General features: G+C 46.7%; 1 protein-coding gene across 4 annotated transcripts in view; it reads right to left on the reverse strand.

The window, feature by feature from the left end:
* PPP1R9A (protein phosphatase 1 regulatory subunit 9A) overlaps positions 1-17,485 on the reverse strand; it is a 176,966-nt gene that overhangs the window by 29,123 nt on the left and 130,358 nt on the right. For all 4 annotated transcript variants that reach the window (XM_083189433.1, XM_083189432.1, XM_083189434.1 and 1 more), the window contains exons 8-11: positions 10,492-10,545; positions 7,267-7,496; positions 837-933; positions 576-747 (exon numbers count right to left, since the gene is read on the reverse strand). In XM_083189433.1, the coding sequence (XP_083045559.1) occupies positions 576-747; positions 837-933; positions 7,267-7,496; positions 10,492-10,545 (553 nt within the window). The remainder of the gene's footprint in view (positions 1-575; positions 748-836; positions 934-7,266; positions 7,497-10,491; positions 10,546-17,485) is intronic.

Here is a 17,485-nt window from a genome sequence, read left to right on the forward strand (position 1 = left end):
TTAACCTTCCAACCCTGTCGACCTTAGCCATGTCGACCGAAGGCCTGTCAACCTTCAGCGGTCGACCTTAATAGGGTCAACCCAATGACCCATACCCTCATATCTTTATGCAGCACATTTATGTAAGTAACACATGTCGCTTTCGGCACACGTTTTAACCCTTCATTGCAATGTCTTCAGATTCTGTGGCGTCACAATGAATCACACTCCTGCGGTCAAACCCTGCAGCGGTCGCTTGGATTCTGTTTATTGGCTTTACAATAGAGGACAAAACACAAGACATGTATGTATATATTACCCAACCCCTTTCTGTTCAGTTCCTAATAACTGTATGGACACCTGGAAATCAACGAGAGATAAAACATATACAGAGAACGGAGCCTGTGTGTGACCGTACGAATAAGCATCCAGCAATGACGATACATTGTTACACTGCATTCTGATGTCAGAGAAATGTCAGGAGCAGGGGGGGCTGCGGCACAGCAGGCGCTCCGTACATGCATTATGCATATTGCCAGGAGTGTCATTTTTCTCAAGTCAATCGCGTACAGAAGATTTTCAATGTTTTAACAAACCTTCCTTCAAGCCATCCAGGCTTGCGTCTTTCTTGTCAGCCAAGTCCTCGGCCGGAACTTCGCTGGAGTCATCGCCGAGACATGTCCTGCTTTCAAAAATGTTGTTGTTATTGTTAACTTGGCTTCCGTTACTCTTGAGAAGCCGGAACACCTCTGCTTCCAGGTCCCTGATCTAGAATGACGGGAGGGAAAGTGAGTGAAACGCGTTGTGGATTATTCGCAATAACCTGATATAAAGGTCCTGGCCGTGGTGTTACTCACACGAGACTGCAAGTTCTGGACTTCCGCGACGTGGACTTTTTCCATGTCTTCGATCTTCTTCTTCTCGGCTTCTTGGCGCTTGATAAAGTCGAGCTCCCTTTGAAAGGAAAAAAAAAAAATGATATTTAAATTGACTGAGTATTCTCATGTTGTAAAGAAACATGTTCTGGGGAGCAACTTGTATATTTTGTTCTACAAAAAAGGGATTTTTGTAAGAACTTACCGTTCGAATCCCTTTCTCTGATATGGTCCTGGTGACACAGCTCAACATTGGGATGTAGGAGGGTCCGCATGAGCCAGGCACCTATCCTAAAGCTTTTGGAGGGTAGGCTCCTCTCTTCTGCATCCCAGACTCCTCAGTTCAATCTTTCAAAGCCACTGGAATACATTAACTCAGTACAAACGCCTGCACATATTATATGCACAATTAAAAAAACAAAAAAACTTTTCAACCATATATAACATGAAACATCATGAACACTGGCATACTTACTGAGCGTAAGGGAGGGATCGCTGTGTCACCAGGACCATATCAGAGAAAGGGATTCGAATGGTAAGTTCTTACAAAAATCCCTTTTTCTCTTTCAATGGTCCTGGTGACACAGCTCAACATTGGGACGTTCCAGAGCCGGTCCTTTGGGTGGGTACGCTCAGGTCTGCAGCTCTCATCACTGTTCGCCCGAATGATGTGTCCTCCGACGCGAACTCATGGAACCTATAGAATTTGGCAAAAGTGTGAACAGATGACCAAGTGGCGGCCCTGCAAACCTGCTCAGCTGTGGCCCCATGTCGAACCGCCCAAGAGGTGGCGACCGACCTGGTGGTATGCGCATTAATCCTGGCCGGCACAGGCCTACCAACCTTAGTATTTGCAAAAGCAATGACGGAACGCAACCACCTAGCAATGGTCTGCTTAGAAGCAGGCCAACCAATCTTGTGCACATCATACAAGACTAGCAAAGTGTCAGTCTTCCTGACACCCTTCACCCTGTCCACATAAATGCGCAAGGCGCGCACAACATCCAAATTCCTCAATTTGTCCCTTTTTCTTGAACCCTCTGGGGGTTGGAACACAGGCAGAACTATCTCCTGATTAAGATGAAAAGCAGAGACTACTTTTGGTAAAAATTGGGGTTCCGTTTCTTAGAACAGCCCTGTCATCATGAAATATAAGGAAAGGAGACTTGCATGACAATGCTCCCAACTCCGATACTCTGACGCAACCGCCAACAAAAATACAAGCTTCCATGTAAGGAACTTAAGGTCAGCCGACCTCAACGGCTCAAAAGACGCCTTTTAAAGACACTCCAGAACCAGCGATAAATCCCATGGAGCCACTGGTTGTTTGTAGGGAGGTTTCAATCGAGAAACCCCTTGCAGGAAAGTTTGCTCCTCCGGTAACAATGCTATCCTTTTCTGGAAATAAATCGACAAGGCCGAAATCTGTACCTTGAGTGACTAAAGGCTTAACCCAGACGAGAAGCCATCCTTCAAAAACTCCAGTAATTTAGAAAGTCGAAATCGCGATGTGTTTGACTTCTGCCTTTCACACCACCTAATATAGGTCTTCCAGACCCTATAATAGTTTGCCGAAGACACTGACTTACTAGCTTTCACCATGGTGTTAACCACAGCCTCCGAGAACCCCTTGTTCTTCAAGATGGCGGTCTCAATAGCCAAGCGTTCAAATTTAGCCGAGCTGAATCCAGGTGTAAGAACGGCCCTTGGCTTAACAGGTCTGACCTCAGAGGTAGACGCCACAAGTCCACAGACAATCTCTGAAGCCTCGAGTACCAGGACCTCCTTGGCCAATCTGGGGCCACTAGAATCACCGGAATTCCTTGGGACTGGACTCTTTTCAATACCCTCGCCAGCATTGGAAATGGCGGGAAGACATAAAGCAGATTCCCCTCCCAGGGGATAGTCATTGCATCCACTGCTTCGGCTCGTGGATAGAACCTGGGCACCTTATGATTGAACCTTGATGCCATCAGGTCCACATCCGGAGTTCCCCACTTCAATGTAATCTGAAGAAATACCTGTGGGTTCAGGCTCCATTCCCCTTCCAGCAGCTCCTCCCTGCTCAGAAAAATCGGCCTCGATATTCTCCACCCCTGGGATGAATATCGCTGACAACGCTGGAACATTCAGCTCCGCCCACAAGAAAATCCGGGAAACCTCCCACATGGCCAGCTTGCTGCGTGTGCCTCCCTGGTGATTCAGGTATGCCACAGCCGTGGTGTTGTCGGTCTGAATCCTCAAAGGAAGGCCCTGCAATCTTTCTCCTGCCAGAGATATCACTTTCCACACAGCCCGCAGTTCCAGGATGTTGATCGGCAAGGCAGACTCCTCCGAGGTCCATAAGCCCTGAAGGCGTAGGTCCAAAACCACCGCCCCCCAGCCCCTGAGACTGGCGTCGGTAGTCACTACCAGCCAGTCCCAGGACTGCAGAGACCGACCCCACTGAAGGGAATCCACCTGCATCCACCATTGCAGAGAAGACCATGTCTCTGGAGACAACACTATGTGCTCTGACTTCATGGTGTGAGTATTTCCTGACCAAGACGTCAGAATGTCCCACTGAAACACTCGAGAGTGGAACCTGGCAAACTATAGCGTCTCGAAAGTCGCCACCATTTTCCCCAACAGTTTGAGACACCTCCAAACCGATGGACTCTGAGGCCCCAGGATCTCCCGAACCAAGGTGGCTATGTCCCTGGCCTTTGTCTCTGGCAGAAATACCCGATGTAGATGGGTATCCAGGACAACACCCAGGAACTGGATTCTCTGTGACGGCACAAGCTGAGACTTTTGTAAGTTTAAAAGCCATCCGTGAGTCTGCAAAAAACTGATGGCCTCTGCCAAGTGACGCTGCAACTTCTCCGCCGACTCTGCTTTGATCAGCAGCTCATCTAAATACGGAATCACTGTGATTCCTTTCAGGCGGAGAGCAGCCGCCATTACAGACATAATTTTGGTGAATACCCTTGGCGCTGTGGCCAGACCGAAGGGCAACGCCTGAAATTGCAAATGCAGGTCTCCTATCGCAAACCTCAAGAGAGCCTGATGCTCCGGATGGATAGGGACGTGAAGATATGCGTCCTGGACATCCATGGACGCCAAAAATTCTCCCTGGTCCAAGCTTAGCAGCACAGACCGTAGAGATTCCATCTTGAAATGGTCTACCCACAGATGGAGATTCAAAGACTTTAGATTTGAGATTGGTCTGAAAGACCCGTCTGGCTTGGGCACCAAAAACAGTGTGGAATAAAAGCCTTTCTTCCACTCTGCTCGAGGGACCGGGATCACCACACCCTTCTCTAAGAGAGATTGAGCCGCCCCCAAAAGAGCAGCCCAGAGCCGAGACTCCTTTGGTAGTGGTGTAGGAATGAATCTTCTCGGAGGAAGACCTTTGAAGGGAATTCTGTAACCCTGGGATATAATGTCCAACACCCAAGGATCCCGGCCCAACAATGCCCAAGTGTCCCTGAACCATCTCAGACGCCCCCCCCACTTTGACCACCGTCGGGATAATTCCCAGGTAGTCATGCTGAGGGCTTGTCCTCACCTTGGTGCTTGGTTTCTTATTAAAGGAACCAAACTTTGACTTAGGGGCCTTGCCCCTGGAGGACTGAAATTTTCCCCTAAAGGACTGTCCACAAAAGGACGCACCCCCTCTAGGGGAGGGCCGAAAGGACGGCCTAAAAGCAGGAAAACCTTGAGGCCTGTTTAGCTGCAGGAGCCGGCAGGAAAGTACTTTTACCTCCCGTAGAATGCTTAATAATCTCTTCCAGCTCTGAACCAAACAACAGCTTTCCTTTAAAAGCTAAAGCCTCTAAGGCCTTTTTAGATTCATTATCCGCTTCCCAGGCTTTAAGCCAAAGCACTCTCCTGGCATTGACGGACACTGTGGAAACTCTGGAAGCCATTTTGAGAGCTTCCTCCTCAGCCTCAAGCACATACTCCGCAGCTGCTTTAAGCTTCTCAGCAAGCAGCAACACACATGGATCAGCATGTAACGTTGTACACAGGTCATTGGCCCACACAATCATGGCCTTAGAGACCCAGGCTGATGCTATAAGCGGGAGTACAGTAAAGCCTACCCCCTCAAATATTGCCTTGAGGTTACCTTCCAGCTTTATAGACTTAAAAATCTCTTAGGCATCTGCAGCCTTTTATCGGGCGTTTTCCAAGCCCCTTCCAATAGATCCTGTAAACCTTCATCCGCAGGGAAGGTAACAGTCTCCTTACGCTGCCGTTTAAAAACCCCCTTTGCAGGAGTTTTATCCTTTAACAGACAAATTCAAAGCCTGCTTAACAGCAGTAATCAAGTCCTCCACCCCTGAGGCTGAGGACTCTTCAGAATCATCACCCTGATCCCAGGGGATGTCTGTGTACTCTCCCTCCTCTTCAGCAACAAGCAATGGCACTGAATAAGACCTTTTAGGGGTCCCCACAGTATCACTATCAAATTTGTCTAACAAATCATTAAACCTGCTGATCCCTTTTGCAGTATCCTGCATGACCTGTAAGAAGCTAGGATCTGCCTGGGTCAGAGGCAAGGAGCCAGAGGACTGCTGAGATGATGAACTAGGTCTCGGGGAAGCTACCAACACATCACTCTGCCTGTCCAGCAATTGCACTAAGGCATTCACAGACCTGCCCAGGGCACTGGCCCACGCAGGCTCCGATTGCTCTACCCTCTGGGGTTCACTCCCCATGGGTCTCACAGCAGCGCAAGTAATACACAAGCCCCCCTTGGCCATCTGCTCAGGGGCAAATTTCAGTGTACAAACACTGCAAGCGCTCAATGCATTAAGGGTTCCCTCCCCCAAAGCCACAGACTGTTGCTCAGACATGATGTTCTACAAATAACACAGTCACAGCGCACACTGTACAGGCGTTTTATACAGAGCCAATGTACTCAGTCACTTATCTGTCTGAAGCCTTCAGAAGTGGGGAAACGATGCCCAGGAAATCCAATCACTCTGTCAGGATCTGTCAGCCAGCTCAGCTCCGCTGCAAGCGTTCCGAATGGCGCCAAAACAGAGTGAGGGAAGAGACCAAGTTCCTGCTGCTGCGGGGTCCGTGGCTTTTGGCGCTAACCGCCCCCAGACAGCCGCTCCCATTGCAGGATCTCCAAGTTCCAGTGTCTCCCCCTCTGCTGGGGACCACTTGGAACATGCCTGTAACACACTGCTGTCCTCTCATATAGGAGCTCAGTGTGTAAGCTCCGCAGAAAATGGCCGCCGCCATCACGGAGCGCCTGTCCCCCATGATCCCCACCTAGCGTGAAGCCAGTTTCAGAGCGCTCCGGAGCCCAGGCAGCTTCTTAATAGAAGCTGTAAGCGCTGCACAGGGAGACCAGACAGCGTCTCCCCTGTGCACAGTGAGCTGACAGGACGCGCTTCTGTCAGCTCCTGCTGCGCTGTCAGTGCGAGGATTCAGTGAGAATCCTCACACTGTGCCTACCTAGCTAGTGTAAAAGTTAATAAAATAAAAAACTCCTAACTAACTCTAATCCTTCGGCTGCTCCAGCAGCCCTTTGGAATAGCACCCACTCCAGTGGGCACCTAACACGAACTGAGGATTCTGGGATGCAGAAGGGAGGAGCCTACCCTCCAAAAGCTTTAGGATAGGTGCCTGGCTCCTGCGGACCCTCCTACATCCCAATGTTGAGCTGTGTCACCAGGACCATTGAAAGAGAAAGAACTATTTCCAACACCAGAAAACAATGTATGAAATAAAGTATGCAGCTAAACCTCTATATTCTTTTATTTCAATGCAAATGTTTGTGGTTCTTCGGCCCGGTCCAATGCAGACATTTTGGTAAATTTTGCTAACAGAAGCCATTTTGATGATTGGTTGCTATCGGGTAGAATTACATTTGTCCGCTTCTGCACTCTTTAAAAGGTTTAATACATCCTCCAGATAATAGCAAATACAATAAGCGGGGCAGTGTGCTACCAACAGAGGACATTTGTCCCCCCATAGCAGCTGGCCCAGGCGCCTCCAACAGGTCCGGGCCCACGTAATTAGTAACCACCCTCTTAATGAACTTTCGATAAACAGGCACGGAACATTTAACTTTGAAACGGGGAATGTAACTTCCTAAATTATTTTTCAAACATCCCCAACCCCTGGCCATTTGCTCAGTCCTGCAGGCTCCTGGCAGCATTGACCTCTGCTGGCAAATCTGCATTATGCATATATGTGCATAGTCTGGCTTCAAATTATAGCTATTTTTTGATTGGATGCCTTCAGTGCTCTTCCAATCAGCAGCCTGCTGTCACTTCTGTTTGAGTAGACTAAGCCAATGGCAGGGATCCAAAGGAAGAATCACTACCTGATCCCTAAATTCCATACTATTAACTTTTATTATATGTAGGTTAAGTGAATGACTCTTACATTGAATTATTGCAATTCTTACTTTTGTTGGAAGTCCTTGATTAACTTCTTGGCCTTGTTGTACTTCTTCTCCAGGGTCTGGTACTGGCTCTGTGTCTCCTTCAGATGCTCGTTCACAGTATGGCACAAGGTCTGAGCTTCGATCCAGTAACTTTCCAGCTTCATCATCCTATCTTTGTTCTCCTCAATGTTCTGCTGCAGCTGGTTCTTCTCAAGTTCCCACCTCACTTTCTCATTCTCTGCGGCTTGTAGCTGAGTAAGGGAGGAGAACCCATGAGAAGGGAACAGTTACTATTTATGGCATACTAGTAAGCCTGCTCAAAGCAAATGCTTCGAAAGCTAGTCTGCTGACTTGTGATTGCCTCTGTGTATGTGCATGTGTCAGGGACATCTTTAAGATACAAAGTAAGCCCTTTGTACACACACACACACACACACACAAACACACTGTGTGTCCTCTGTTCAGCATAATACATGGAAAATGCACAGAAAAGGGACGTGATACACCATTCTGCCCACACACATAGTGATATCATTCTCAAGTAATGGGAGGTTAAAGTGATCAAAAGTGAAATGCACATTTCTCCGTTCAATTAAGAAAATTTGCAAGCCACACACATATAATTAATACTTGTAAGGTTTATACTTATATGACAGCATTTAAAAAAAAAAAAAAAAGAAGAAAGACTGGTGTGTGGGCAACATGACATTACTGAAATGCCAATGGAATAAAATGCATGCAACGCGTTTCACTCAAGCACCAATGGATTCAAATGCAGCCAACATGTTTTACTCAAACGCCAATGGAATAAAATGCGGGCAACACGTTTCACTCAAACTAGAATGGAATAAAATGTGGCCAACGTGTTTCACTCAAACTCCAATGGAATAAAATGCGGGCAACGCGTTTCACTCAAACTCCAATGGAATAAAATGCGGGCAACACGTTTCACTCAAGGACCAATGGAATAAAATGCAGCCAACATGTTTCACTGAAATGCCAATGGAATAAAAGGCAGGCAAGGTGTTTCACTGAAACGCCAATGAAATAAAATGCAGGACTTCCAGCAAGGACTTCCAGCAACGCGTTTCACTCAAATCCCAAAGACATAAAATATACACAATAAACTTTATTTTATAGACCTTTGCCTCTTTCTTTATCTGCTTAAAGGAGTGTGGGTGCATATGTCATTACCTTATATACTGTAGTGTACTTAAAATGTCCCAGCAAAGTACAAATGGCCATCAAACCATAAAACAAACAGTCAATTGTGGTTTGTCATCAATAGCAGAGATCTGATAATTCTCTACCTTCAGTTACTGTATGCAAATTATTTTCTTTTTTTCAATTACCGGTGGTATGTGGCACGGCGGTTACTACCAAAGAGCACACTACTGAAGCCTCGAAGAAGGTTCTATAGACCCATTAATCAAATGAAACATTGGGTTCCTCACAAAGGTTTACCTACAACAAGATAATGACGCAACACATACCTCCAGGCTGTACCTTCAAGGAAAAGATACATACTGTAATCCGTATGCAGTTATTTTGCATACGATGTATCGTATGCAATCCCAACCAAGCCTGCCTGGCAATGCAACCTTTTACCTGCGGCTCCTCAGGCTCTGATGTCATGTGCACTGGACCACGCATTGCATCGGACCTGGTGTCAATCACATGTGATTTGGGCGCTTTTCATGCGATTTATCACCACAATCACATTAAAAGTGACCACATCGCATGTGAATCGCCATAGTGTATGGGTATTATTAATTTCAGAGTACTTTTAAACTGCGCTCAATAAAAACGACAAAAATATGGGTGTTCTTTTGACTGGTAAGGCATAGCTAGCGTAATACTACACTCATTGATACAAAATAACTTTGATATAAAACAAAGATAATGTAGTGACAGAATGTGCACAAGTGATAAAGGGGAGAATTCCATTGCCGGCGTTTGCTTTTGTCTGGCCGAATCAGTGTGGCAGCCTCCTCACTTTCCGGCAACGGGATCTTGTCCAAAAGCGCTGCTTCCTGTTTTTCTCAGTAACGAGGCAAATCAGGAAGGGACATGGACAAAATGTATTATACCCCTTTCACATCGCACTTTTAAAACGGTATATTGCCGTTTTTTTCCCATTTTAAAACGTTTAAGGCTGCAATGTGAAAGTGCCAGAGTTGATTTACCGGTTAAAGTTAACCGGTATTTCAACACGGTTAAAAAGCAGAGTCCTACACGGTTCAAAGCCGTTTTTTTGGCAGTTTGAACAGCTCTATTTCAATGGCTTGAAACGTGTCCCTTGGGGGTTAAACGGGTTGAATGTTTGAATGGTATTAAATGATTTTTAAAACGGTTTTCACCTGCAATGTGAAAGGTCTCAAGGCTCAGACCCGTTTTAAAGTCCCATTTAAGAATACCGTGTCATTACCCATTTCTGCAATGTGAAAGCAGTATTACTATCTTGTCCGCCGAAGAGGGGGAGAGCAAACTCTGCAACAACAGCAGCAGACAGGGTAATGTATATTAGTGCTACTGTACCGGTGTATCCGTGCCACAGGTCGTTCGTGCCCATTTTGCGCGCCAATGTGGAACCTCTGGCATGGAATTGCTATGCCATGCCATTGCCGCTCTATGTGTTTCTATGTGTTGTGGAGCGATTAGAACCACGAGCGTGGCAACAGGATGGCGGCAATCGCCACGTATGTCGAAAGTGGCAATTGGCGCGGCAATGATGAGCGTGGCTACATCTGTATACGCCATAACAGACAAATCTGACAATAAAGCAGGAAGCAGCCGATGAAGTCTTGGAGGGACAACTGTTGCTTAGCAATGATTGAAGTGAATACTGCCAATCAATTTGCTGGGATTGTCTCAAATAGCAAAACTGATGCCTCTATATACAGTATAAATATATTTTTCCAATGAAGCAATGCAATTTAATATGTAAAGACAAATAAATGATGTGAGATTATTAACGACCTGAGACTAGGCTGCTGTATGCAGTTAGTTTTGGATCTGCAACTAGTGTTAAGAAAAATGTCTCCTTTCATTGAATATAATCCCCAGGTAGAAATAATGATTCGATGTTTAAACGTCAATACACAGTTTGTACTATTGCTGTGCTGAGCCATTACTGCCGTTCCTTCCTTCACCCCCCCCCCTGGTCAGACAGCCGGCTGTAGGGAGACAATGGCATGCAACCAGTACATGCCCCTGACACAAAGGAAGAGCATCCTCCTGTCTTACCTTTGTTTTTAGCTTCTGAATCTCAGCTTCAGTCACTGCATGCTTAATCTGCAGCTGGGGAGGGAAAAAACACAGAATGAGCAACAGTCGTTAGTCCTTGTTGCATGTGAAGCTATCGCAGCCAGATGACACCCTGGACTGTGCAGGAGGAAACGCTGCACTGCAGTAGACTGTAAATTAAAATATCTCACTGCAAAAAAAAAAAAAAATTATGCCGCTGTTCTATTGCTCAGCAATGGCAATTTCCGATATACTGAAAATGTGACAGTACTGTGCGCCATCCGATTCTGCACCAAGACTAAACAACAACATAAACAGCATGGCGATAGGAGTCATCCCTCTGTTACATAACACAGTGCTTGCTTAACACTTCCATCACTGCAGTTGTATTGGTTTCTACTCCAGAGATGATCCCTTACGGACATGCTACACCCAATTTATAACACTTATGGCCCCCATAGACTACAACGATTTTGCAAGATTTAATTCGATTACGACCTTTTGGGACATTATATTGTTTGTAAAGTGGCAAATCTATCACAGTCCTGTGAGTGTCGGAAAGAAGCACCTCGATCGCTCGCACTGCACGGTTGATTTATCGGAATCGCAAGGAATCGGATGGAAAATGGAGTGCTTATCGAAGGAAGTTTGACTGGCATTTCCAGCCCCCCTAGCCCCCTAATCCAGTGCATCAGATATATCTTATGGTACAATTGTATACCATAAAGGTGCCCATACACTTGTAAGATTTATCTTCAGATCTGCCTGGTTGGATCAAAAACATGGTTATGGATGAGTGACAGTTTGTCAGTTTTCCAGCATTTCCGAGCAAATGGTCAACTGTCATTTGCTCTCATCCATAACCATGTTTTTGCTCCAACCAGACAGATCTGAAGATAAATCTTTGTGGGTATGGCCACCTTAAGATATATCTCGACTTTATCTCGACTAGATATTTATATTATGCCATATATCTTATGCAAAATAGCACAACAGTACAACATTGCATGGAATCATTCACGGGTATGTCCAGGGGGAGTTAAGGGAAATCGCATCCGACTTCAGGTTCAGACATATCATGTGTGGGACCCTTTATGCTGGGTACACACCTACAGATTTATCTGTCCAATCTATCTTGTGAGAACAAAACTCTTGAAATGTACGAGAGCAAATGACAATCAAACATTTACTCCTAAACTCTGGAAAACAGACAATGTTCCTTCAGACAAATTGGTTAAACTAATTTGATGTAACAAATTTATACAAACAATCGCTTTTGTCTATTTTCCACCATTTGGGAGCGAAAGGTTGATTGTCATATACTCACATACAGCACATTACCAGTTTATTGTTCCCACCATACAGATTGGACAGATAGGGGGGAATTCAATCTCCCGCCGATTCCCGATGGGGGGAAATAGCGACGGGGCCCTATTCAATGCTGTCTTTCCTGACAGCACTGAACAGGGATCTTGGCAGAACGGGCCCGTTCTGCCAAGAAAAACGGTGGATTTCGAGCTCACGGCCGCAGCTCGATGACCCACGGCCGTATCTCACGGCCACACCCCTTTTCGGCATTCGGGACATTGAATCCCACCTGCTGATTCACTGTCAGGCCAGCCGAGAACGGAACAGGGTCATGGCTGTCGAGCCAGTCCGACAGTCGTGACCCGGGATTGAATATCCCACATACAGTAATCTGTAGGTGTGTACCCAGCTTCAGGGCCACAGCCAGTCATTTGTTGGAGCTGACATGATTGTGGCAATATAGGGGGAATACAAACAGCTGTGGTAATTTACTGTGCCCTAACTTAATACCCAGGGTGATTCAATTAGCCCTGAAGGTAGGCTGCAATTATGGGCATTTTTGGGGTTTGCGTCTCAAAAATAAATCCCCGATAAATTACCTGATTTCGTGTTAATGCTCGTTAAGAGTTAATTTACGAGGCAAGAAAAAAGGTCTGTAATTGAATCGATCCAATTCAATTTTTATTGAATTGTAGAGCCTGAGGCGAACACCCTTTTGAATTCCCCCCATAGTCATTTAATTTATAAAATTAATAAATTTAAAGGGAATAGCAGGTTGGTTTTGCCTTTAACCTAATGACTGCTTTAAGTCCAAGGAACATCTTATCGGAAACTTACCAGAATGGCGCCAGCTCAGGCAAATTGCGGGCTGTTACATTTGGCCCTCAATGTCACCGTTAAGAAATATCATACATAGTAATAATATTACATAATGAAAGTGAAGCCTGGCATTTTGCTTGAAATGGTCAAAACAAGTGACTCCGTGCTACAACACTTAGTGTATTGGCCAGTATATACTGTAGACTACCCGAACATTGCATTCTTTACCTCATTGGTTGCAAGGGCACTTGCCAAATTCCAACATCCATATCACTGTTTTTTGATGTACTAGCCAATATTTGTACCCTATGTAATAGGTGAGAAGACGATGGCCAGAATTCAATTACACTCAATGGTACTTGTGTATTATCTGGGCGCCCAAGATTTCCATCGTAGGGCATTGTACGACCAAAAATCGGTCGCATCGCATGCGATGCGACCCAATTTCTAATTGTACAGGCACCCTAATGCCTGATTCCTATGTTAAATGCACCCACAGACCCGATTTTTAATTGTACAGCCACCCTGATGGCTGATTAGTATGTAAAATCCCCCCCCCCCCCCCCACCATTGTTAATGCCACCCCCACTATCAACGCCAACCCGAAGCGTGGCGAGCGCAGCGAGCCCCCGAAGTGCGGCGGTACGCGTCCTCCGACCTTTTCATACCGCCAGTATCCACGTCGGCGTGGAGTTGATTTTATATAGTGTGGCGAAAGCAGTGAGCCACCGAGCCCGAAGCGCGGTGAGCGCAGCAAGCCCCGCGAGGGGACGCGGATTACTTCACATTGATTATGTGTCCGCTCGCCTCGATGTGCTCGCCACACTATCTAAAATCAACTCCACACCGACGTGGATAGTGGGGGTATGAAAAGGTTGCACAGTTTGGGAACCACTGTATAGGTTATAAAAAAATAATAATCTGCATTTGATAATAATGATATAACATCAGGGGGAGAGAATCATTTTTACGCCTGACATTTTAACCTATGAGACCACCCACATTTAATGAGGTGACCCCTTTTTATTTCACCTATTGGCCCTTATTCTAGTTGACTTGGGACGGATGCGTACTTTCGGACGGCCACCGAGTGATCTTAGCCCCGCCTACCGTACGGAACGAATGGACCGTGAGTGGATGTTTCATGTGAACACCTCCCCCCATCTGTGGGAACTTCCCCCATTCTCCGATGGTCGACGACCATCGAATGGTGGACCGAGCGGTCAGGTAGCACAGAGTGCTCCAGACCACTCAGACATTTTTCTGTGTGAAAGCAGGGATATGGTTGGGCAGCTGGCATCCGGCTATGTCAGCTGTCCGCCCCCCACACGTGCGTCACGGCCAGATTACCATACGTACGCCCAGCGTTTTCATGGGAACGCCCATGAAACGCAGGGTGTACGCATATGGTAATGAGCCCAAACAGTCCTTCACGCCCCTCTCCACCACCCTGCTCGGATGGTTCCGACCGATTAATTTTTGCATGGAATTCACGCTGTGTTCGGACGTGCGCGGCGTTCGCACATGCGCAGAAACGCCTCTGCACATGCGCAAACACAATACATTGGCCGTCCGACCAAACACGCAGCCGTCCGACTCAATCAGAATAAGGGCAGATATGGGGAAGATCTGGTTTATAGATCACCATATCAAGAACCTCAGCAAATCTGTTGAAAAATCACCAGATAAGTTTAACAACTTTTTCTGGTGATCACATGATTACCAAATAGACGCTGTTAAAGGGGCTGCACCATTAGAAAGAGGGGACTCCTCTCTTTCATATTTGGATGTCTCACTGTGGTCAGAGGCAATTATAGTATTGATAGTGCACACCAGGTCTGATAGAACCTGATATAGAATAGATGCAATGTTAATGGTTTGTTTCTTGTCTCCTGTGGCGTTTGTCTGCCATGTCCGCAGTAATTGTGCCCTGTGAAGGGGAAACTTTGAAGTGGGCTAGGCCTGCATCTATATCAGCCTCCCCCCCAAATAAGTTGTGGCCTCCTTAATGTGCTCAACCAGAGTAAGGAGATCAGCCCAAGGAGTACCAGAGTAAAAGTTCATCCATAAGATGATTTACCCAATTTTCGGTCCATCTTGTTTACCCTGTCCAAAACTAAAGTGGGCATAATAGACACTACCACATCTACGTAGATTGACTCAACAGAAGATTCATATGAGATTGAAATACATCCGCCGGGATTGTAGTCTTTTTGGAAATGGAGAGATCCATTAAGATGAGATTTCCCCACACGAATCTGTCTGCAAGTGGCTTGACCTCTGGAGTTTACGATTCAGGCGCATCTATGCTGTCAACAGTAAATCCTCCAACTGAGAAGGGAAAGGAAATGGAACGGGCTGTTCTTGCTTCCACTTGTCAACAGACAGTTTGAGACTCTGGGGACCCAGCGTCAGAGACTTTTAGCATCTGGAGTACAGCTTCTGTGCCCTGTACATCAGCTGCATCAACTCCTGTCACTGAGGACAGATCCAGGTCTGATTTTACTAAAGCATCCTCTTTACCCTGAGATGAACCTCTAGAACCTCTAGAATTAGAACAAGCTAGGGATGTAAATCTTGGTCGGAGTTAGCCAAACCTTGGGTTCAGGAAGGAATATTCAATTAGGGGGGCTTAAGGGCCTGCTAGAGTATGGGTTGCAGATGCACCTGACAATCAAGGGGAGTTGGCCAAGCATGCCTGGAGGTGGCTACATACTGACACAACTCTGATAGTGCTGCCACCCAGGAGTGGTGGAGATTCTATCGCTGGCACTGAAGCTTCAGGAGCTTCCACCGCCCAGGACCCACAAACTGACCCCAGAACGACGATGCATGTGGGAATTTAGGGGGTTATTCAGACCTGATTGCTGAGCTGCTAATGGCTAGTGAAAATGACACAGAAAATCCATACGCAAGACGTTCACCACCGAATGATTTGTGCGTAGCCCAGGACTTACTCGGCAGCTGCGGTAGAAACAGGCTGATCGGGGGCGGAGCTGACATCACACAAATGCTGGGCAAGTCTGTGGTTTCCCCGACACTCCCAGAAAATGGCCAGTTACAACCCGCGAACATTGGTGTCAGTCAATCGACTTGCTTGCGGCCAGCGATAAAAAAAAGTAGCTGGATTTATTTGCAGGGCAGCCTTTGCGCATGCGTACTAAGAGCCACATTCTATGCATGCAGCCGTGCGATCAGGCCTGCATAGCCCCCATTATTCCTAGCTTTGAGCAACATTAACTAGGCCAGTATGAATGACACAAACCGACCCTGCCCATCGTGTTATACCTACCCTCAGCCTAGTTACAGGGATGACTGTAGAGAATAATACGAGGGTGCTTCCGGCTTCAGTGCTGGTGGGAGGAGGTTGCAGAACCCTTGGAGAAAGTTGGCCAACACATGTTGGCTCCATGCCTGGTGAGGCTGCCTCAGTGGGCACAGGAGACACATGCAGCGTGACTATGGTAAGGACCTGACTGGGCACCTCTCTAAGGCCCTTATTCTGGTCGGTGCGGAAATATCCGCGTGCATTCGGGCCGCCGATGTTTTGTGTCTGCGCATATGCAGAGACGTCTCTGCGCATGTGCGAGTGGGGCGTACGGCCAAATCCCGCATGATATGTGAACACTCCGAACATGGGGTGGAGAGGGGCGTGAAGGGCTATTTGGGCTCATTACCATATGCACACGCCCCGCGTTTCATGAGCGTTCCCATGCAAACGCTGGGCGTACGTATGGTAATGCGGCCGTGACGCACGTGTAGGGGGTGTACATACGACATCGCCGGATGTCAGCTGCCCGCCCAGATCCTTGCTTTTGCACGGAAAAATGTCTGTGTGGTCTGAGGTTGCGGGAGCTGGTGGAGCACTCGGTCCTGGATTCGATGGTCTGCGACCATCGAATGATGGGGGAGGTTCCCTTAGATGGAGGAGGCGTATTCCGTGTAAAATACACTTGCGGTCCGTTCGGCCAGCTTCTTACCGCGTACGGACGGAGTTGGCGATCCGTATGGAAGGCGGGGTTTCGCATGCACGGTCCTGGCCGCATATTCGGATCCGGCCGCACCGATCAGAATAAGGGCCTAAGTCTCTAAGATACTCTCAGGTGTCTTAGATTTGCGTGTGTCCTGTGGGAGGACAAGGCGAGCAGCCGACATCCGGTTGCTCGCGCACAGAATATTCCCATGCGCAGAAATGCGATTACAGAGATGAAAAACATTGCGCTCCTATGCGAATTCGCAAATGACCGGTACTTCGCATGGTGGGTACAGGGTCTGGCCGAATTTGAATGAAGCCTCTGGTTTCTGCCCTACCCCAGAGTGATGTAAGATAGAGAAGCACCAACCTCCAACTTAGTAGAAGTGGAAACAGAACGTGCATTAGATAGATGGCAAGCTCAGTGTTACCTACTTAGCTCAGTAATACATACGCTCTGATATACGGGTTAACTTGCCGCCTAATATATATCATTATGGGAACATTTACCTAATTATAATTGTTACATAATGTTCTTTCATAGGAGGGCAGTCTCTTCTTATAAATAGCTTTTATTTAGGGCAACATGATCTTCTGGAACAGTAGGTTTGGTTTAGTACTCTGTGTAGGTGGTAATGTATAAAGAACAAGCCCGCTGTGCAAATAACACTACAGACTGTTACAGCGGCATAATGAATGGGACTCGGGAACGTAAACCAACTTCAGCTCAGACCTAACAGTCCCCTAATAAGTCTTCTTTGTCGGTGTGCTATTATCATTGCCAGCTATTCTCGTCCATGTGCTCCGCTGTGTTTTTATAGAAAGAAGCATAGTCATTCATACGAGGGAACTTGATAATTATAGTATTTATATGTACTTTTCAATTTAACAATA

The sequence above is a fragment of the Crinia signifera genome, chromosome 5 (genome assembly GCF_055691185.1).
Source record: "Crinia signifera chromosome 5, ASM5569118v1, whole genome shotgun sequence".
Lineage (NCBI taxonomy): Eukaryota > Metazoa > Chordata > Amphibia > Anura > Myobatrachidae > Crinia > Crinia signifera.